The sequence below is a fragment of the Mugil cephalus genome, chromosome 10 (genome assembly GCF_022458985.1).
Source record: "Mugil cephalus isolate CIBA_MC_2020 chromosome 10, CIBA_Mcephalus_1.1, whole genome shotgun sequence".
NCBI lineage: Eukaryota > Metazoa > Chordata > Actinopteri > Mugiliformes > Mugilidae > Mugil > Mugil cephalus.
In genome coordinates this window covers 13310721-13332980 of record NC_061779.1, presented here as the reverse complement: position 1 = coordinate 13332980, position 22260 = coordinate 13310721, and the positions used below count along the sequence as shown (strand labels likewise).

At 41.1% G+C, this 22260-nt stretch overlaps 2 protein-coding genes across 4 annotated transcripts; both read right to left on the bottom strand.

The window, feature by feature from the left end:
- Positions 1-271: 271 nt before the first annotated feature.
- On the bottom strand, positions 272-6225 carry cers3b (ceramide synthase 3b). 3 transcript variants are annotated; one of them, XM_047595316.1, is made up of 12 exons: positions 5974-6225; positions 5725-5854; positions 4687-4854; positions 4383-4500; positions 4032-4150; positions 3894-3951; positions 3655-3705; positions 3478-3570; positions 3158-3286; positions 1043-1149; positions 804-957; positions 272-717 (listed from the first exon to the last, which is right to left on the bottom strand). In XM_047595316.1, the coding sequence occupies exons 3-12, from the start codon at positions 4848-4850 to the stop codon at positions 598-600; spliced, it is 1113 nt and encodes a 370-aa protein (XP_047451272.1). In that variant the 5' UTR covers positions 4851-4854; positions 5725-5854; positions 5974-6225; the 3' UTR covers positions 272-597. The 3 variants fall into 3 exon arrangements, with proteins under 3 accessions (XP_047451272.1, XP_047451273.1, XP_047451274.1); XM_047595317.1 differs by lacking the exon at positions 5974-6225 and having other exon boundaries at positions 5725-5965; XM_047595318.1 differs by lacking the exons at positions 5725-5854; positions 5974-6225 and adding an exon at positions 5055-5262.
- A 668-nt stretch (positions 6226-6893) lies between these two features.
- LOC125015134 (anoctamin-2) lies at positions 6894-22244 on the bottom strand. Its single transcript, XM_047596804.1, has 28 exons — positions 21299-22244; positions 18646-18815; positions 18200-18499; positions 17045-17140; positions 16785-16957; positions 16324-16378; positions 16186-16237; positions 16007-16062; positions 15777-15824; positions 15378-15442; positions 14980-15114; positions 14718-14878; positions 14058-14140; positions 13599-13610; positions 13336-13410; positions 13174-13230; positions 12149-12223; positions 11621-11822; positions 11361-11472; positions 11218-11275; positions 11035-11135; positions 10771-10934; positions 10528-10680; positions 10249-10301; positions 9363-9541; positions 9035-9140; positions 8236-8824; positions 6894-8110 (listed from the first exon to the last, which is right to left on the bottom strand). Exons 2-28 carry the CDS (start codon positions 18772-18774, stop codon positions 7467-7469), a joined length of 3933 nt encoding a protein of 1310 aa, XP_047452760.1. The 5' UTR covers positions 18775-18815; positions 21299-22244; the 3' UTR covers positions 6894-7466.
- Positions 22245-22260: the final 16 nt, after the last annotated feature.

The following is a 22260-nucleotide window of genomic DNA, read 5'->3' as shown; positions in this document are numbered from 1 at the left end:
TTGTGTTGTGGCTGCTTTAAATGAACTTTAAACTTTAAAGTAGGCTTTGTGAGATTAATGGGAGATGAAAGACGAAACAACAAACATCTAATTTATGCACCAGGTTTGAGTTTTTCCTTCTTTTTGTGGGATGTTAGTTCATTTTATTGAAACTAAACGATATGAAAAGATGAGAGGGGTAAACCACTGTTTGGAGTAGTTGTTAACAACTCATAGACATAAATGTGACCTAACATCTGATTTTGAGAAGTCAAAAAAGGTAACCATGGGCTAATATGTTGTATTTAGAGGTTTATTTTGTGGTTCATTATGTGAAATCCTCTGAAAAGTCACAGTCTACTAAATATGTATTGTAATTACAACACTTTAAATATTACTCTAAAACACAGTCATCATCACTGAAAGCAACAAAAGCAGATGAGTCATCCTGTATTTTAATTAAGACTAGAATAAAATAAATGCTCTGAATTCAGGGAACAATGCAGCTTCATACATTTATATGGCATCCTTCAAAAATGTGTTTTTTTTAAAACATCAGCTGCACTGCAGATAGAACATGTCCGCACGTCTGCCGCCCATCTTTTCTGTCTGTACGTGTCAGTGGCCATTGGCCCGCCCTCTGGCACCAGACCCATTCATGTGACTCTGTTTGTGGTTTCTATCCTTCAGTGAGTCACTGTCATCCTCCTCTTCATCGCTCCTGTCATCGCCTTCCAGCTGCAGGATGAGACAAATTAAAATTAAGCTCGCAGGAATGCCAGCTGGGTGAATGCATATACATAGAAACACCTATAAAAACACACCGTGCTGAAGAGACACTTGTAAAGCATTCGTGATATGAGAGCCGCCCAGTAGAGGTGGAGGATCAGTAGGACCACCAGCATGACATTGAAGAAATAGTAGCCAAAGAACGGAGCAAAGAGCTCCAGTGGGTACACCCATGTACAGTGGATGAGCCTGTGAAAGATATGCACACATAATATTTTAATACACCACGACCATCGCTGCGTACTGTCCCGCAAGTTTCATGTCACGCACTTACCAGAAAGGAAAAATTACAAGTCTTGTCAGCATAAAGAGGACAGTGAACACTACAAAAATGGCATTAGCAGTCTGGTGCCATTTGGCATAGTTGAGAACCTTTGCAGCCTAAGAGATAAAAAACAGAGAGAAGAATCGTTACTCAGCACCGGATAATAATCCTCCTACGCTAGAACGTACTAGAAGCAAATTAGGAAAGAACCGGGAGGTCAGAGGGAGCAGACAATTAGGTGTGTCTGTTTTGTTAACTGATCTGCCCACTGCAATTTGCCATTCAAATCATCATTGAGATTCATATATACATAAGATTCACAATGACAAAGAGAAAATAAAATGAAAACAGTCTGCTCGGGAAGGTCATTTATTCAGCTAATACACCGTCTATATAGATCTCCTTTACCCTGTCACTATCTTGAGTCCCGTACAATGTCCATACAGATAACAATTTTTTTTCTTCCTGCTGTGCTTCTTTCATTGTCGACATATTGTACGACATGTCAGTTTTTCCATTCTCCTTTCCATACTGCTCTAATAATTGACAGCCACAGATGTCTTGTTAAGGTCACCCCCTTCTCTCAATATGTCACAGCCTTTTTTTTGACACGGTGTCAAGAAAAGTTTAATTGAGTATGTTATCTTCTTAAGGGGGGTAGGGGTAGAGCGTCATAAAATTAAGCAATATTAATCGAGAGGGTGTGCTTTAATGTCATTTGACCGAGGTCCGCAAGCATCACCGAAGTGCTCATAGTACGTTTAAGCACTAGGTTGTGTAATATTGCGATTACACAACAATTACCAACAAAATAAACCATTCATCGAAACTGAGACCACCAAATAAATCGAAATTAACAACAAACCGATCAATTTTGTAGCGTATTTTTCGGCCGTTTCCTGCTACAGCTCTGATAGTTACAGTGTTGCCATGGAGACAGATACAATGTTGGCACAGACTTAGCAGAGCAATATTCTTAGCGATGAGTCAGCCGTGCTGTAATGCTGATTTGAGCACGTTCTAAATGTCTTATTGACCAATCAGATTGCTTGGTTGGAACTACTTGTTGTATAATTCACAGTGTTCTTGTACCCAAATATTTGTCTGCAGCAGACTAAGCTCCAAACAGTGGAACGCCAGAGGGTCTAATCTGGCCCGCCGGATGAATTTGCAAAGTGCAAAATGGCACTGAAGACATGAACTGCAATTTTTCCAATAAAGGTAACTGCTATTCCTAGGTTTCACACAGGTTTAGTACGAGTTGTAGACATAACACAACACTGAGACCTAGAACTACACAGAAAATGCACTTTTCTTGGGAAAGCTTACAGTTCATAAAATGTAATATGCTATTGTGTTACTGGTCCGGCCCCCTTGAGATGAAACTAGCCTGTATGTGGCCCCTGAACTGAAACGAGTTTGACGCCGCTGTTCTATTGTTTTATCTTCTGTGACTATTTAAAACGTAAAATCCAAAACATGTGACTAAATTAATGTAACTTTATCTCAATCTTTTCATCACATTACAGACTTTGTGTGTTAAATTGTGTTTTACTTGAAAAAAGTGTGACAATGCACCACAGCCTGTACCACAGCCTGCACCACAGCCTGCTTTATGATGTAGATATAACATGGAATAGTGTATATTTATTCAGATACTTCATTTCGGTACATAGTGATGTACTGATCCATGTAAGGCTACTTTGAACTTTCAAATACGGTTGTACTTTGGTTGTACTTTGTACTCCACTCCGTATATTTACAAGTTATTGGTATAAAACATAAATAAATGCATAAATAGATTAAATGAATATGTATAATAGATTGTGACGTGTAGCTCAAAATACCCAGCAGTATATATAAAGCAATTCAGATATAATATGTGCCTCAACATTAAAGAGAGCACATTAATTAATCAATCCTTTCAATCCAATAATATATTATAATGAGAACATTTACTTTAGGTATATATATGTATTCACGTCAATAATATGGATTTCATTGTTGAAGAGCATTACTTTCTGCTGTGTTTATATTAGCGTGAATAACTTTAGTCTAGTATTTCTACTAATCTAAGTTCTTCTTCCCCTGCTGTACACGGACAGCTGTAACCACACCACTGACCTCTAGCAGTATGTCAGTAGAGTCATGGATTGCCATCACAAGGGTTCCAATACGGATGTAGTTTGAAATCCAGGAGAAGCTCAGAAGAGTCAACGTAGCTACATGATGAATCACCTGCTCTCTGAAGTCCTGGATTTGGCAAAGATGACTGCGTGTTTATAATGTGAAAGCCAACAAGGTCCTAAAACATTTCTATTGATGCATTTGAGAGTGTTCTGAAATAACTAGCATTTTGTGAATAATAAATAAATTATTTCAGAGAAACATGAAGCCGTATAAATAAGGTAAAATAACTAATAATGAGACATCTGTGTGCTTACTTTCCGTTTCACATCAAACGTGAGGCTGAGGACCAGAGAAAAGTAGAAGCCCATTTCCAAGAAGTAATACCAGTACTGTGAGGGCAGCATGGACTGTATGGACACATACACAAATATACTTTAGATACGTTCGTGTATCATTTTGTATTCTGCCTTAATAAAGGTAAAAGTAGTTACCTGTTTGGGAAAGCCTGCCCAAACCTCCCTCAGATCATAAAGCCAAGGTTTCTAAAGGCAACAAAAATAGAGGAGAAGAGTGTGTTGGATGACAGCCTTGAAAAACCCAACAATGTTGACGAGTTGACTGCGTGTTTGTGTGCCAATTGCCAGTTTATGAGAAATAACCCAAAGTACAGAGAGGGAGAGGAACAAGCAAAGGAAGACAAAATACGGACAGAAATGCCTCCGCCACTTACATCGTAGAGCGCGAGGACGCCACCAAAAAATGCAAACACGTAAAACACACACCTCCAGCTGTCGACGGACAAGAACAACAACGGCACGTGTTAATGTCTGTTCTCACACCAGTGCGTAACGAACACACAGAAACACACCTGGCCTCGCAGAACCTCTTCCGAAGCCCCGCGCGGTCCTGATTCCTCCTCCTCCTGAACCACACTTCAACTTTCCTCTCTGGCCATCCAGTCTTCTTGCACAGAGACCTCACATCAGCCTGAGACACAGGAGGTAGACAAATTGACACGCTTTCTGATGAGCATCACAATAAATATAGTAAAATGCACTCTTTCATTAATGCACTCTCATCTTATCTTCCTTAAGCATCTAAAGAGCAAGGTTTATAAAAAATCTCCCATCTCTCTCTTTTTAACACACTATGCTACAATACATATATCCTGTATGTGAACAACAAACTCCCTTTATTTTTCAATGATATTATAACATACCTGCGATGGAACTCGTGCTTTGCTGCAGAAGTAGTTTTCTAGGACAGGGTTTTTTTCTGCCTTGATACGCACTTTGTCCCTGATCCCCCAAACATCGGCCAGTGGAGTGGCCACGAACCTAAAACACCACACAAAGGGTTGTTACTTCCCTCTAAAAGCAACAGAGGCGGCCTGGTTCACTGGAGACATTCATAACATCGCTCCAAGGTTGTGAAACACAATCCCGGCATTCTGAAACCAGACCACTGCGTTGCAAGGCTCGCCGGCACCCGTGCACATTTTCTCACATGCTGCATGTTCTCACCTTTCAAACAGGTATCTGACTAGAAGCAGGCAGAGGGCAAACGGCAGGACATCGTAAAGCTGGGAGGCTTTAGCGTAGACGCGACCTTCGGTGTCCTCGAGATCGGCCCAGGACACGTTCGCTGGCAGCCACAAACGGTCCCACCACAGCCACTCACCGAGCATGGTGCTGACAAACAAACACACACACGCAAGATAATACATCCGCAATTCAACACATTTTATTTCATATTGAGCTTTTAAATAAAAGTAAAATTGTAAGAGTAAATTGTGATTGGGTTGCTTGTTTCTATCACAGCACATGCTGAATACAACACAAAATTTACATTTATTTACATTTACATTGATATGCAAGAATATTTCACTTGCCTTTAGTGAAAGTCTGATTTTCAGTCGATATATATATATATTTAGCATCAACAATGATCAGCTGTGAAGCCGGAATAAAAAATAAAAATAAAACTCAGTTTTTTTGTCGCCTTGAATCCACCATTCAGTGAAAATGTTCTGTTGTGACTGCACTGATTTTCCACTTCTCCTTAGACCTATGGCGAGCGGGTAATTTGGAGATGACGAACTACAACAGATACCAAAGGGCAGCGAAGATAACAAAAGGGCCGGGCTATTCAAGAGGGTAAAGATTAAATAGTTAGATTAAAGCCCTGGCTCTCGTGGACTCTGCCCATAACAGATAAATATGTGCTGCTTGAGCAGTGAGAGAATTACTGTGTTTTAATAAATGTAACTGATTACATTTGCCCCCTCTGAATTGCTGAGTAATATAGTATTAGTAAGCAAATAGAAATAGTAATAGTAGGTGCAAGTGAGTCAGCATGGGAAAAGTTGTACTTATCTGCAGGCAGCGTTGCCTTGATAAGTTGAACAGAAGTTGAGCCGGATACACACAGTGTGTGTTTAAAGTAAAACATTGTGTGAAACTGTTTCACTCCACCACCATCTGAGCACCTACATCCTCTCTTGAATGCCATTCGGATAACACAGTGAAAGCACGGGCATACCTTTGTATACACACACTCACCTTTTCTATGAGAGCGGTTAATGGTGTTTTCCAGGGATCTGTCTGAGTGCAGCCAGTCTGTTACGCATGTATGAGCACTCATCCACACCCAATAACAGCACTGTTAGATCCAATGCGTTCACTCTGATTGCTGTTTTGGAGCCATTCAAGAAATGTTAGCTTAGGAGCAAATTCTTTCCCTAATCTCCACACAATGTACCTAATTGTGTGTGAACAAGTAGACTTTTAGGTACACGTGTGACCGCTCACCTGGTTAGAAGAACGGGATCCTTCCCTCCCACTCCCGCCTGCGCTCCTGATCACACCCTTTGTTGTTGCTGCTCGTCCTTTAAGGTTAGCAGAGCTGAGCACTGTAAATCCTTGGCTGCTCTCAGAGCATTTTGCATTTTCAGTTGGAAACAGTAAGCTGCAACAGTCACCTAAGCATGGGATTGTTTGCAAACCTTCACCTGCAAGAATTCCCTTGGAATGCTGGGAAGCCCCCACAAAGGCCCCATTCACTGGTGGGGCAGGGGAGGTGGAGCCAGGGGAGGAAAAGGATCACTCACACACAAAGAGCGAAAGAGGGAGAGAAACAGAGAGAGAGAGGGGGAGAAACATCACTCTGCACGGCTACCTGGGTTAATACCAAACATATCAATGCAAATGAAATGGCATTGGCCACAATTATGGTTAATATTAACAGGGTTCTTCCTTGTTGTTCTATGTGAAACAAATTTCCCAACAATTAATTACAACTGTCAGGGATCATTTGTCTTGAGATTTTTCAAGACAGAAAATGTCTCATTTCAGAGGCCTAAGGAAGCAAAAGACTAATAGTAAAAAAAAATACAGAGCTTCCATTATAAAATATGAAGCACTTTCTTTGTATATCATTTTACACCAGAGGGGGGCAGCAGAGACAAGGAAATGGTTGTGTTAAGTTAGAACGCGTCTCCATCTGTGACATGTTGCAAATCTTATGTTGTTTATTCCCCATGTCGGCATCTGTGTTCAGCCATCTGTGTGCTTACTGTGTTCACCGTCTCTGAAAAGACAATTTGAATATGTGATATTATTTGACATTTATATGGGCATTTGGAAAAAAAAAAAACTATTTCATCTTTCAGTTTCAGTAATTAAAGCCTGTGTGTTAAAAAGTCAGCATTGAGTTCAGAAGGAAAAACAAATATCAAAAATATGTGGTTCTTTTATTAGAATTTTACACATTTTATATATCAAAACGTCTAATAATAAACAGTAACTCTACAAGCATAACGGTTGATACTATAGCTGTGATGTACATATTTTCTTTTTCCACTGGTCTACAAGGCAGCACTGCTGCATGTATGGAAGTGAAAGTAACAGAGGGGCAGAGTCTAATGAGCTGTGGGCAAAAACAAACCAACAAAAACAAACAACCACCAAAAAGTAAAAATGAAATAGAAAGAGTCCCAATGGTGCTTTCATTGGTCATGGCAAGAGGAGTTTCAGAGCAGTCTTTGTCTGAACTGTCCAGCACTCCCCTTGTTGGGATCAGCCCTAAACCACTGAGCGGTATTAATATATCTGTGAAGATTAAGAAGATAAAAAGGAGGTTCAGTTATTCTGGATGGTCTCTCGTCAGACCCCAGTAATATATGCAGATGGGAATGACAGAAGGAGAGTCGTGGCTCCAGGCACAGACAGGAGAGACTAATCTTTATAGTTCTCCACCTTCCCTCTGCCACCCTCTGTCTCGTCACCTTGTCTCGTAGCTCTCATCATACTGGTGTGTTGCGTTTTAGTTCACTGGGCGAAGGGGGGATGCGGTCACCAAGCTTTGTAAAGCTGGTTGAATGGCTAGGCTTTGTAGAGTGCTCCTCAGAACCAGGTACTCTTTGTCGTGGAGGCAGGGTGGAGGACCGAGCTTTGCCCCTGGAGCTTGGCTTTTGAGGTGGAGGGCCTTTGAGCATAAACTGTTCTCTTGGGGCTGTGGGCTGTTGGGCCAATGGGGGCTGCGGAGATGATGGTGAGGGTGAGGTGTGCGGAGGAGATAATGGGTTGGATGAAGAGCCCAGAGGAACCAGAGGAGTGAGCGTGGCCTGCTGCTGGAACCTTGTGAGGCTGGTGGAGTGGCTGGGCCGTGGCAGGCTGTAACAAGCCCCAGTGTGGCGGGAAGGCAGGGTGGAGCACCGGGACTTGGCCCTCGAGCCTGGCTCTCTGGGAGGGGGAGCAATTAGCGAGAATAGCCCGGTTTTAGTATCTGATCTCGCAATGTCTGGCCTGGAACTGGAAGCCTTCAGACTCAGGGATGAACCTCTGTTAGAGGACGGACGTGACACAGGTTCCTTGTCTTTCTGGCTTTCTTTAGAGCTTGAGCGTGGAAGCTCAGTATCTCTATCTGTGCTTGACGAGGGTCCTTCATCTACATGACAAGAAATAGAAAAATTAACAAGACAAAAGACTGATTTAATTCACATATTATCTTGGAGACTAAATCTAATGTAACATTAAAGTTAGGTTGTAACACATGAACTTTTCTTTTCTCACCTAACAGGCCCAGTTCGGTCATGAAGTAGTCCAGATCTGTATTAAAATTCTCCTTCTCAGCTGCCTTTGTTTCATGCTCATCTTCTTCTTCCTTTTTCTGTCCATCCTGCTCTTCTCCTTCTCCTCCCTCTTGCTGATTAGTCTCCTTTCCATTATCTTCCTTTACATCTCCATCTTCTTTGTTTTCGTTCCCCCCTACCTCTCCACCCTCATCTTTATCTTCATCTCCCCACCGTTCGTATCCAATTTCTGCAACTTCTTCAAATGACTTCCCGACATCTGGACAGCTGTCCTCAGCCCTTCTGCGCTCATCAAAATTCATCTCAACTCCCACTTCACCTTCTTCCTGCTCCTTCGCCATTAGGACCTCTTCGGGTTCTTCTTCTGGTGCCTCCACTACGATGCTTATGGTGGAGGGGAAGCAGGGGTTTGAGAGTTTTGAGGAGCGACCTTTGGCACGTGCTTCTTGATCTTGATTCAGCAGAAACTCCATCAACATCATGTTTTCTTTCTTCAGCTGCTCCCGCAGGGACCGTGGTACATCGGGAATCATCCAGGCCACCAACATGCTGAGGAACATGGCAAGATTCTGCAGGAAAGAAGAGAAGATGTGATGAGAGAAATGGTGGGATTGGTGCACCACTATATTATCTATAATAATAAAACATTAAAATGCCTGTAATTAAAACTGAGAATGGAGAAGAATGAGTGAATGGCCTTTTGTATGGTGTGATATTTGGGTTAAAAACTTGAGACTTTAGACTGACATAAATCTAACTACTTAATATTACTCCAATACCTGGAAGAATATTACAAAGGCCAGTTTTGCAGCCAGGACGGACCAATACTGTTTGGAGAAGGTGTAAGGATCTGGGGCCCACGGTGGATCTCTGTAGTCCTTATATCTGAAAAAACAAGGCACCCAAGTATAAGAAAGGAGGATCCCCAAGCCGCATGAATGAACACGGAAAAAACTCTGCCTCTGTAAGTCCATGCTATCCATGTCACATTTTGGACTGTCTACAAACTAGAGGCAAGTGTGAGATTTAGGTAAAGTAAGAGTTAAGCTGCTGGGATCAAGGATCTAAAGGAAGTCCAGGTAGGCCAAGGTTAAGAGAGTCACTCACCTGCACATTGAGACTCCGGTGAAGAGGGTGGTGGTGGGCGCTGTGCCAGCAGCAAAGTTGCTGACATTAAAGTAGGACAGTGAGTGCTCTGTGTAGCCACTCATGGTGCCATTTACACTGTACATGTACTGGTAAACCATTCGTGGAATGAATTCTGATGTGAAGGAGATGACGAACGCCTAAAAGAGAAAACAAGTCGTGAAAATGGCGAGACTGTACTGAGTACATCAACAGTTACAGTTGGCACATCAACTATATACAGTTGTATTACCCCAAAATATAATATTATACAAATAATGTTGCATAAGTAATATTATCTGCCTATCTACACATAACTGTTAACAGTTTTTGTTGTGATATAGGTGTATGACTGAGAGATCAAACCTTGTAACAGCTAAAGCCACAACCTTATTGACGTGGTTTTGATGCCGTTTAGAAACCACAACTTCAGTTGAAAATAGTTATTATTACTTATTTTTATCTTATTTTATATTCCTAAGGCCACATATCGTTTTTAGATGGATTATTGGAGTTTTTATAATTGATTTGATGTCCTGTTTTACATGTACAAGCATCTTATTTTTTGACTTATGTCAATGCTACATAAGTTAGAAATGCAACCAGTAAAGAAGAAGACTGACAGACAGCTAACAAGTAGGTAACTTATTAAATTACAACAGATCATTTTAAAGATTGCTTTGCAAATATTTAATGAGAAAGGGAAGTCATTTGCGATATTATTTCAAGCTCAGGGGTATACACAATGTATTTTGGATTTAATTTTAAAAGAACTGCAAGTGAATTGCTGTTCACACCACTTCAGTAAGAAGATCTCTGCAAGGGGTCAAAGGTTATGGGCGTAGAACACAAGCGCACACACACTTACATTGGTAATGACAGAGAACTTGCTGATTCCACAGAGAATGTTGTACCAAATCCCTGGAGACAGCATGTGCATGAAAAGAGACAGAGAGGGAAAGGGAAGTGTGTCCATTCGTGTGTGTGTGTGTGTCAGTGTGTAAAGTGTGTGTATTTGTGTAAATGGTTGGAAGTGGAGGGTCAGAGTGGAGTAAAGACAAAGAAAGTGAGTGAAGTTCTAGGATAGTTTGTTTTCCACATTTAAAACACAGAGGCTGACAGAGTGGCTCTCGTGAGAGATCTGTACCTATGTCTTTACATCTCACGGCATCAGGTCGCCGGATTTCAGTGACAAATTTAGCAGCGTCGAGGCGGATCTCAATGACATTGTTGAGCAGAGCAAACGCTGGTGCCAGTGGAAAGGAGGCCACGAACAGAGAAACAAACCCATACTGGATAACTGTAAGTATAAAAGACACGGGCACACACGTGGTTAGAATTTACACTGCATGACTGTGGAAGTGGATAAAACAGTGAGCAACAGACTCACTCATTTCCATGTACTCTGGACTGACGCCTTCAAAGGGTTCAAGGGTGAAATCTTTGTCAAACTGCTGCTTTGGTCTCTTCTCTTCTGCTGAGTTCGCTTCATCTTCGGCTGCTCTTTTCTTTCCTTTTTCTTCCTGTATTGTTCGGTACATCTTTTTCAGCTTACTGCAAAAAAAGGATTGGACATAAACAACAGAGGATAACGTCAGATCAGCGGAGCAGTGTTGTCAAGGATGCATCCCTTGATAAAACCGCGTACACGTACGGAATGAGAACTTCAAACACGTTGTTTTGGATGAGCTGTTTTCCGAGCATGATCATGCTGAGCTGGATGCACAGCTCGATGAGGCAGCCTGGGGGAGCACACTGCAGAATGCAAAACACGCTTATTTAAAATACAGATACAAATTTACCTGGAGTTACATTAATGTGTGCAGCTGAACCCTACCTCCTCCATGCGATAGTCTCCAAAGATGTAGACATAATCGCCAGGCCGCCCAGCAAACCTGAATGAAGAGAAGAAGAAATCATAGAATCAGGGATGAACACAGACATTAGGCGAGTGAGTGATGGAAGAAAAAAGATACACACCTGCCCTTGAAGAAGGCCACATAGAAAATAGGTGCAAAGGCGTTCATGGATTTCAGAAAGAAAGACTTGAAGATTAGCCTCTCTTCAAATTCTTCTTTTGTCTTAGGAAGTTCTGTTGGAATAAAAAGACACAATAACTGTAGAGCAAACACAATATCACCCAATGACAAACTTGTTTTATGTTCTGCAAACACACAAAAAAATCAGCCTAAGTTTGCCCTATATAACACTTTACTTTGTAACAGAATTAAAAATAGTACCAAGCTCAGTCAGCCACACAGCGATTGCTCCATACACCTCTTCCAACACCAGAACCACCAACATGTTGAGGATGATGCCTGTGGTGGTGACTGTCATCCTCACGCTGGCCTTGGCTTCAGGATCCGGGTTCATGGACCAAACACTTAACATGCAGATACGGTACATTGCCACCCCGAACACTGCTGAGAAGGTCACGAAGATCTGAACACATGCAAAACACAAGCACCTCCTTGTTGTTATTCCTTTTTTTATGTACGATTTAAAAACATGAACTGATTTAGAGTGGGTTGACACAAAGTGGAACGATGAGAAATTAGTGAATTAAATAATGCAATAGTGACTTATGTGGAAAACTAAAACTCTGAAGAAAGAAGGATAAACCTGCTTATTTCATTTAAACTCTCAATATTATCATGGAAACATAATAATAATGACGTGCAAACTGATAATCCATGTGATTTCCCTGTTAGGAGAGAGGTGACATATCCAGAAGTGAGAATATGAAAAGAGTTTGAAGTATGCAGTACCAGTAGTAGAAGGGTGGATATGTTGATGAGATAACCTGACAGGTGATCCTCAATGTCCAGTGACTCAGGCTCTTGCTGTCAAGAAAGAAAAAAAGCAGATTTCTTGGGTTCACAGAAAAAAATGAATGTACAGTACAAGATATGCAAAGCACGTGTCTGAAAATCAAGTTCATGCATTTGTGTCTTCTGGGATGGATTACTGTAACGAATTAGTGTCTGGTCCCAATTGCTTTTTAAAAAGCCTCCAGTTGATTCAAAATGCTGCAGCATGAGCAGGTGACACTGACCTGTCCGTTAGGTTTGCTGCAATAGACCTAGGCTGCTGGGGGATGATGCACCGAGCACATTTTGACCAGTCTCTTGTCTCCTATCCTCTAATACCTTATCCAATTTTTTCTCTATTACTACTCATGCATTTGTGTGATACTTATGTACAGCATGCTAATAGCTGCATGTCCTTCTCTCCATCTCACTCAAGGTTTCTTCCTGTTAAAGAGGAGTTTTTCCTTGCCATTGAGACCTTGGAGCTTGCTCTGGGGGTTTGTTATTGATGCTATACAGTACAAATAAATTGAATTGTATAAAATTGTTGTGCGCACACACATTTTGTTTTGTGTCAGGTGCACATTTGCCATCTGAAAGGACAGAAATCCCCTCCCCTTCTTCCTCTCCCTCCTCCCTTTCCCTTCTCCATCAGTAATCTGGGCTAATCTCAGGCAGGTAAGCTGCTTTGGACCCAACCATCCACTGTAGGTGAAGGAGGGGGGGTTCTTTAACATAAACCCATAGGTACAGAATTTTTCCTCAGCTATTAATTACTCACAAAATCAGGCAAGTTTGCAATGCTCTTTTATAGCTAAAGCTGATCTACCTCCACCAAGACTGATGAAATAGAGAGGTGAGATTAGATGATAGAGCTGCCACAGTGATGCAAGTTTAAATCACCTCCGTGTTACAGCCCTGCCCTCTGTCCCCAGCAGCTCTGCCCACATAATGTCCTGTCAGTGAGAGCAGTGCAGTGATACCTGGGAGGACAGCATCTGGTCTGTTTCTCCATCTGCACCATCTCCAGCCTGAGTCCGCTGCAACAGGGAAAAAAACAATATTTAAGTTTGTGCAATTTGTGTTAAAATAGTTAAAAAACAAAACAAAAATAAATTTAACCAACACAGACTAATATACAATACCTTCTTTTTAGACTGTGCTTTTATCTTATCTTTTTTCTCTTGTAGAGCCTCTTCATATTCAGGCCTCAGATCCTCCTGCAGTCCACAATAAAAAAAACATATTCATAAAATATTGCATTTTTAGTGCAGATTTTGATTTTTTTTCTGTAATGTTTGATTTGCATTATTATATTTTCAAATATATATGAATAAATAAGAAATACTGACATTTTTTACCATTTTAAAATAATGTATAAATTAAGCTGGTATAGTAACCTGCTCACCTGAACTCGTTCCTTAAAAAGGGGCAGCGGCGCAGACAGATAGTGAGAGTAAAAGAGAAGACAGACATAGTTGTATTAAGCATGACTGTTTATGTTGTGACCTTAATGTGACATCTTATCCGGGAGGCGTCCTTTAAGAACAAGCCAATCCCATTATATCCCTTAACAGCAAATAGTCTTGTTAATACATGTATATGTGGGCAGCCATGTGTATTTGTGTATGTGAAGGCTGAGGGGAGGTCACTGCTCTGCAGCAAATAATAATCTTCAAGACAAACACCAACTGATCCCTGTCGTCATGGGTGACCAGGAGGCTAACCCTGACCTGAGATGACTCTGGTTATGAAAGCAGAAAGTGAAAAAGATCTGCACCTCTGACTGTGTCTGCACTTAAATCACGTATATGTGTATATAATGCATGGTATGTACTCTCATTGTATAACGAATATTTTTTCATACCTCCTCATCCTCCAAACTTGTCAGGTCCCAGGAATGTTTCAGACACATCTGTCGTCTTTTCCAGTGCTCCAGAAAACAAGCAGCTACAACAAGACAGAAACAAGGAGTCTATTAGAAATAACACATGAGAGCTTGTACAAAGTGTACAATAATGTCTTAGCTACAGAGAAAAACAATATGCTGTTCTCCATGTACACTTGAGAACATTTATAAAATTATTCTTGGCCCACAAACCTGGTTTAATATTGATTAAAACTAACTATCCAAAAGCAAACCAATTAAAAATAAACAAATACTTGCAAATGTTCATATTCATATAAATCTGTAATTGCTAATAAGACAGATTTTGAAGGACATTTTCACACTAGGTAGCAGCTTTATGTAGTGACACCAGCAATGTTGTCCAGTTACACACCCTCCCATGAACGTGAGTCTAACAGAAGATCAACAAACCCCCTCTGACAATTAACTCATAGCCAGTACAGTTTCGAGCATTTCCTTAACTTAATTAAGTTACCGGTTGTGTTGCCAGGTCTGAAGCTCACATAATAAATGTAGGATGAAGCAAACTGTAAGTGTGTGCCTTTCTACCACAGTCTAGTTAGTCTGTTGAAATAGGCTTTAACGTTGTAAGGAAAGTGTATTCAAGTGCACAGTTACCCCACAGAGACATGAAAATAGCAAAGAAGACGGTGGCTCCATTGTCAAACAGGTACGAAGCTCGGGCCAGTGAGCACACCGTGCTCAGGTGCCAATAGTCACACACGCCATCACACAGCGGACACATGGTGATGTTCAGGTTGTTATCACATGTCTCCCGACTGGAAAACAACACGCAGATATTAATGTTGATGCCTGAGTGGTGATACAATGCTATGCTTTTTACTAGAGTGAAACAGGTTGTTTTTTTTCATGTGCCCACCTTGGCACATTGGTATCCACAGTAAATATGCCGTACAGGAAGACGATGATGCCCAGAACAGAGGGAGGGATGAGGAGCTGAGTATAAACACCCAGCCAGGCAAAGTACAACCCGATCTGCTCTCCAAAGTATTTCCTATAAACAGAGACAGTGAATCATCTACCTGCCTGGGTCTGCACACTTTCCATTTTTTGTCAGATGGACCTGAAGCTGTTTCAGACACTATGTGAGCCTTCAACATGAACTTAAAACAAAAGAAAATATTAATGTAATGTGAAGAATTTCTCTGAAATGACACACGAACTTGAGAGTATTTTGACTTGGCGTTTTGCTTCTTTCTTTTTTTCCCCTAAATCATCAGGAAAGCTTGAAACTTATTCTTATTTTGTGTTCAGTACCTGATCAGGTCCACAGGCTGGTATTTATGCATGACTCCATAGTTGGCCCATTCTTCATGAAGGACCTGAAGGACAAACACACGCAACAACAGACAAGTAAATCAGTTAATAATAGTTAATGATTCAATACATATAAAATACAAATGTTGGAACAAACATGAATGATATTAAGATTTTGAACTTAAACCGATGAGTTACATATATATTTGACTAGTTTATTGACTACAATAATCAAATGTGCTTGATTTCATTTTGGAACAACCCTAGCTGTGGTCATGCTTTTAATTGTGCAGTCTTGAAAGAAATGAATGACATCACATTTAGTGACTTCACATGGTATGACCGATAGAAGTTTTTAGAGCACTTTGTCAACACACATTTAATATCCAATAAACTCACCTGTCTGTCATTTCGTTGATCTTTCCTTCCTCTCCTTGTGAACGACCCCTAAAGAAAAAAAACTAAATTAGCCATAACTTTGGATTTATGTTTTTCTGTTTAAATCATTTTAAATCCGTCCCCTTTCTATTCCATCCAATACACAATGAAGTCATCGATGTAAAGAAGCTGAAACAAAACCGAAACACTTGCACAGTGTTCAGTGAAGCGCCTCTTTCTATTATACTCACATCATGCAGAGGGAAGGCAGATTCATAGACACCCCGAGCCAGTAATGAGTTGATGCCTTATGGCAAAAAAAAACAAACAAAAAAACAGTGTAACACAATGTCAGCGTTGCGACAGCTGGCATACAGATAAGCATAACATTTGACTGACAGCATGAACAACATAATTGATAATAACTCACCAGTTGTTTGGCAAGTGTGACTGCAGGTGACACGTGAAATAATCTCAGCAACCTAGAAGCACACGTAGGATAGTGAAAAGGTGGATGTGAGCTCTTTCAAACACAATGTTCGTACGTTTTAGAAGATAATAGACTCACTATTCTGCTTCGTGTCGCATTGTCAAATAAGGTCTCTGTTGACTTGATGTCATATCTGCAAGGAATTACAAGAAGCAACCACACAATTAATGTGAGTCGAAAAAAAAAGGTCACCAATGAATATAGTCATATACATAGACAGTACAGCACTATTCACATCATCATAGAACTGATTATCATACTGTGAGGCCCTGTAATTACAAGTTTTGTGTGTGTGTCCCAGCAGTAGCAGAAGTAGCTGCACTTCAGTGATGTAAACAACAAAAGTTTAATTTATGTGAGAGCCCCACCAGGTTATGATGGGGATGATAAAAGCACACAGCCTCCAGGGTGTTATCTAAATCACCAATATGACCGAACTAAACCGCCTATGCGTCCCCGGCCAAGGACGGCTCCCCAGGTGGGTTAGGCTTTTTTGATACCATTTCACCACACGCGCGTGCGACAGACCATGTACTCACAAGTGGAGCTTATCTCTGATAAAAGGGTGCTTGAGGGTTTTGAAATGGACGTGTGTCTGCGAGTCTTTGTGGATGTCAAAGTCAGGGACGTCTGGTTTAAACGGTGTGTTGACTTTGGCGACAATGGAGTCAAACATCCCGGCCACGCCAGTCCGTTTCCTCAGTTCGCATTTCTGCTCAAAGAATACAAGCGTGAATCATGTAAGCCAAAGTTACTTTCTGTAAACATGATAATATCAATAACCAGCATGGCTGCCGACCTTTTTTACTGCAACTTTGATCTTCTGCAGCTCTGCTTCTCGGCTGAGTATTGGCCATGGGATGTGCAGTCGAATAAACCCTATGCCAGTTGACCTCTGCACGAAACACATGCAGAATTGTGAGCAAGGAAAACCATTGCATGGAAGAAATACGCTACCACAGCCACAACACACCAGTATAGACTCCTTCTTAGTGCTTATTTGCCCTGGTTGCTTGTCCTTGACCCGTAAGTAAACTACTGGGTGTTATTGTGATGTACTTTTGGAGCAAATCCCATTATATCGAGCCCAGAACTTGCAATCATGCCCAGTATAGAGAAATAGAGACAATAATTGGATAGGTAGCAGGAAGTGACCTTCTATATCACTGATTTCCAGTCTGCTCGCCCAATCAGTGTGACTCAATAGCTCATGCTAAACATATAAAACTGCATGGACTCAAACACCACCTGCGTTATAGTTTCCAGCAGTGACATTAATTCATAAGAGCCCCCTCTGAATTTGAATCTTTTAGGGCCATGCACAAGAACAGACACTTCATTTAAATTTAAAATGTAGTTATGTTAACATAACAATGGTCAAATATTCACATCAAATATAAAAAAGTAAAAAAGTAACCAAGATGCACACAATGTGCACTGTAAGCACTGTGAACATCCTTCTTGACATTCAATACCAATATGAAGCCCTCTGGCCAAACACTTGGGCAAACACAGAGGTGTGCACACATAGCTCATAGCCCTAGTAGTGGATCACTCTCTAATAAGGCTCTATAATCTGGCCTTTGGCTTCATACTTACTGTTGACGAACTTAATCCTCAAACAAAACACTAGACGATTTAACGCACAAGCACCTCCCAAATAAACACAGACACAACCACAACCACATTATCGGGCATGCCCACACACAGCCACACATGCAATTTAAAAAATACAGCTACACAATTGGTACAATAGATGATAAAAGACATGCAATACACTTATTATTATATCTATTATCATTGCTCCTATGTTATATACACGTTCTTTTTAAGTTCTTTTTAAAAGACTGCTTCACCTGTTCTGTCCAGTCACAGTATTTATGGTCACATCACCTACGTACAGACTCATATATATATAACAGACGACATTAGAGTAAAAAACACTGGTACACACCTCTTTGTCACGCTCAATCTGTAGTCCAGCCTCCAGTAGTCCCGCTTCAAACTCCTCCCTCATTAAAGCCTTTTCCTCCTCAGACAGTTTCGACTCCTCCGGTTCTACCACAGGTGGACCTACCTCTCCAAACTCTGTATCTGTGTCCAATCGGCATGGTATCGATATTGGCAAACCCCCGTTGGATACTATGGAAAGGCGTGGCTTAGATGGCTGCCTTTTTTTGTAGCAGAGTACGTAGTCCACTTTTTTCTTGCCATCAGCAAAATAAAGGCCAGGGCCTAGATCGATGCCAGACTCCTAACAAAGAACACACACACACAGATATTTATGTGGCTAAGTGACCAGTGAACCGCATAACAACCAAGCAAAATGTTTTTGTTACTATTAGAGCTGAAACTACTGCATCGGGATCCTGAAGAGAGAAGATGTGAGCATTTGCATACCGGAGGTGGAGGCTCGTCATTGTCGGGGGGAGTGACGGGCGCTCCATTGGCGGCATCGAGTCCAAGCCCGGACAGTGATTGGGCCAACGAAACAAGCTTCACAGAGTGAAAGGACGAAGACTCACTCATTGCTGTGGTGAAGGGCACACGTTCTTTTCCGTTTCATGCCTCTGTTGGGACACGAAAGGAAAAAACGATCATTCAGTATTAACAAATTAGGAAAATCTGCATTCCTAAATGCAGGGGCGGTCTACAATCTTTGAATTATGACTTGTTAACTCAGAATTATGTCAAACTTAAGTACAACTGCTGGATTTTAAAAAGTTATCAACACCAATGTTTGCACAAGTAGGACTAATAAGACGATCTCTCATATATTTCCTCTCAGTTATAATTCATAATTATTATTATTGTAATACAAACAAACAGTGCATTAAAATTTTTTTTCTTTCCAATACACTTAAATGTGTGAGAAAACACAGCAGCAATGACTGTTTTAGACATACAGAAAAACAAAAAATAAAGCTGTCTTGTCTCTCTTTTTTTCACCCCAAAGTGAAGCTGGGGGCTCAGATTAAGCTCTTTGCTGCAATCCGAGCGGCACAATTTACAATCTGTTGGGGGAATTTGGTCACTGGGCACTTTATTTTACACTACAGAAGGAAGTGGTAAGAGATGAGTGAGAGGTTGAATCTTTGGACTCACTAAAAGCGCACATGAATAAACAGAAAGAAAATATGGAGCACATGGGGAGTGATTGGGGTGAATCGAGATCACAAACCAGCTGCTTTGTTTTTGTTCACGCATTGAGGTCCCCAACTCGCTCTTTACAGCTAACAGCAATATAACTCCCCTCGCCTGTGACTGATTGCATAGAAATTGCATAGAATCCTTTGAATATTTGAATAGGAAATGGCTTTATAAATTGAGTTCATTTCACTCATTTGTGCATTTGAGAAGCATTTGCTACAGCCTCTTTGTCAGGAGCTGATGAGACGAAGGACAAATTAAATATCTGTATATCAGTCTCAAACATGTGGGTCACTTAAATGAGGAAGAGGTTGCATTTCAACTGCATGTTGTACCCACTTGACAGAGCAGGGAAAGCCAACACGCTAACGTTCAGCCAAGCAGTGCACATGCAGAAACGTACAGAGCGCTTCTCAGACAATCCCCTTACACATATGCATGGTAATCCCCCTTACCCAAGTGTTGGTAAACACAGAGCCAGGATGGAAATAGAGATACTGTTATGTCGCTTAGAGTTCAGCAGGTCAAAAAGATTTTGTGTATCATAAACAAGGGAAGAATCATAGTTCAATCAGTGCATTGTCCAGTTTGAAAAATATTATACATGCGGTTTTAATGCTATATCACAATAAATAGTCCCTAACAATTACCCAAAGCGTTTATCTCATATTCAGCCAGTCCCAGGTGTGCTACATTAGCTCATTAATCATGACACCTTTCCCCCGTTGGCTGATATTCTTGCTGCTTCCAAGAAGGCCTGTATTGCTCATGAAAATCAAATGAGACATCTACCAGAACATAGGCTACTCTGCCTGAGCAAAAACACAGACAACAACAACAAAAGAAAGTGGCCCTTTTTTCTGTTATTATTTATTTATTTATTTATTTTTACATGTGTAGAGAATAATGTGTTAATGATGGACAATACAAAGTATGCCACGTTTCTTTTTTATATTAGGTGTCTGAGTTCAGATAAGGTCGTTTTTAATGAATTCTGCCTAAGTTGCTCCTTTGCAAAGATTTTATATAGAAAGATTTATATATTTGGTTCAACTACATAACTATGGATTCTTTCGTATTTATTTAAAGGTCAATTTTGGGTGATGGTGGTGGTGGATTATATCCAGGCCTGTGTGCCCACTTGTTTGTAAGAAGGCACGAGAGGAAGGCACAAATGCGTATCTGCGTGGGGCTTAAGGCCCTGTAAGCTCAGCGGCAGAAGCTGGAGGGTCAGCTGTACCCTCGCTAACATTAGGGGGCAGAGGGCAACGGCGAAGTTGGTCTAATACTGTCTCTCCTGAAATACAGCAGATTACACATCGCTAATTTTAACAGCTGCTCGTTGATTTTCGAACACCACGACACCCGTAGCCCAAACAAAATGACGCGAAGAATCGAATTCGACTTGAAGCAAACTTTCACTTTTGCTGGAATTATTATTTTTTTATTGTTATTATCACTACTATTTAAAAGAACATTCGGGAGAACACTTACATTGCAGAATACATCAGGTGAATTCATTTCCATTTTGACTAATTAATCCCCGGGCAGTTGCCACGAGCGGCTCGTTCGTTAAATATGTGTTTAATTAAATGCTCGCGAGCGCAACAGTTGTGCGCACGCAGATGGTCGGATGGAAAAATCTGGCTCAGCACCTACACGGCGCCGCAGAGGGATTTAAACAATAAAAGCGGTGGTTCGGGTCAAGCCTAGTTTGCGTGCTACCGTAGACACCGGCAGGAACATTTCGAATAAATTAGTGACCGTACAGTACCGTGCAGACGGGACTTTAAAGAGGAGCGGGGATTACAAACGAGACAGTAGAAGTGATGAAGTTCAAGGGCGCGGCTTTTTTTTTTTTTAATGACACTTCGGATCAAAGCAAAGTGAAAAGTGGACTCACCGGTGCTCTCGGAGGATCAGTTCTTCGCTATGGAGATGAATGATAAGACGCGCGATTTGCACACCCTGAGGGGCTGAGATGGTGGACAATCCGCGCGCGTTCCCGAAACCCCTGGCTTATTGCGCGCGCCCAGGGCGGCTAATTCCCTGAGCGTCCCACACGGGAAGGAAGAAAGGAAAGAAGGTGTGAAAGAAGGGAGGCAGGAAAGAAGGAAAGAAGGAAGGAAGGTGTGAAGCATGTAACAGATGCAAGCGTTCCGTGGGTGTGCGTAAACCCAAAGGGTGGAAAGAACTTACTGGTCACAGGAGCTGAAAGTTCTCCTTCGAAGTCACGGGAAAATAAAAACATTAAAACAAAGTCTCACGTGGCAAATATTATACTATATTATCATATTATACATTGTAAATATCTTTATTGACTCATACGCCTATACAAATTATTTCTTTCTGTCAAGCAGCACCTGAACCCTCCAGAACATTCAGTACTGATACCGAACATGTAAGCTATTAGATTATATTTTTCATTTGTATCCCTCCAACTGACTGTTATAATGCATAACACAGTTGGTTAGGCAAAGGGCAATGAAATATAGCAAGTACACTTTTAACAAAAAATCACTCCTGTGAGTTTGTTCTTCTCTTCTTCCTCTTAGTAGTAGTAGTAGTAGCAGTAGTAGCATTATAACACCATGTTAGACTGTTACGGATGCACTGATGTGTGGTGAATCATCACTATGGTTTCATTTACTCAGTCTATCTCATCTCATCTTCTACTACCACTTATCCTCACTAGGGTCGTGAGGGTTCCTCCTATATTTTATTATTGGTTATTTTCATCTATCACGCAATAAGTGAGATCTTTCTCTATGTACAATTATTGTCTGTGTAATAGTGACTGAAGGTGATGGAGTTCCCTCTGAAATGTAGCCCAATTGAAGTACATACAGTAGCATGGAATAAAAA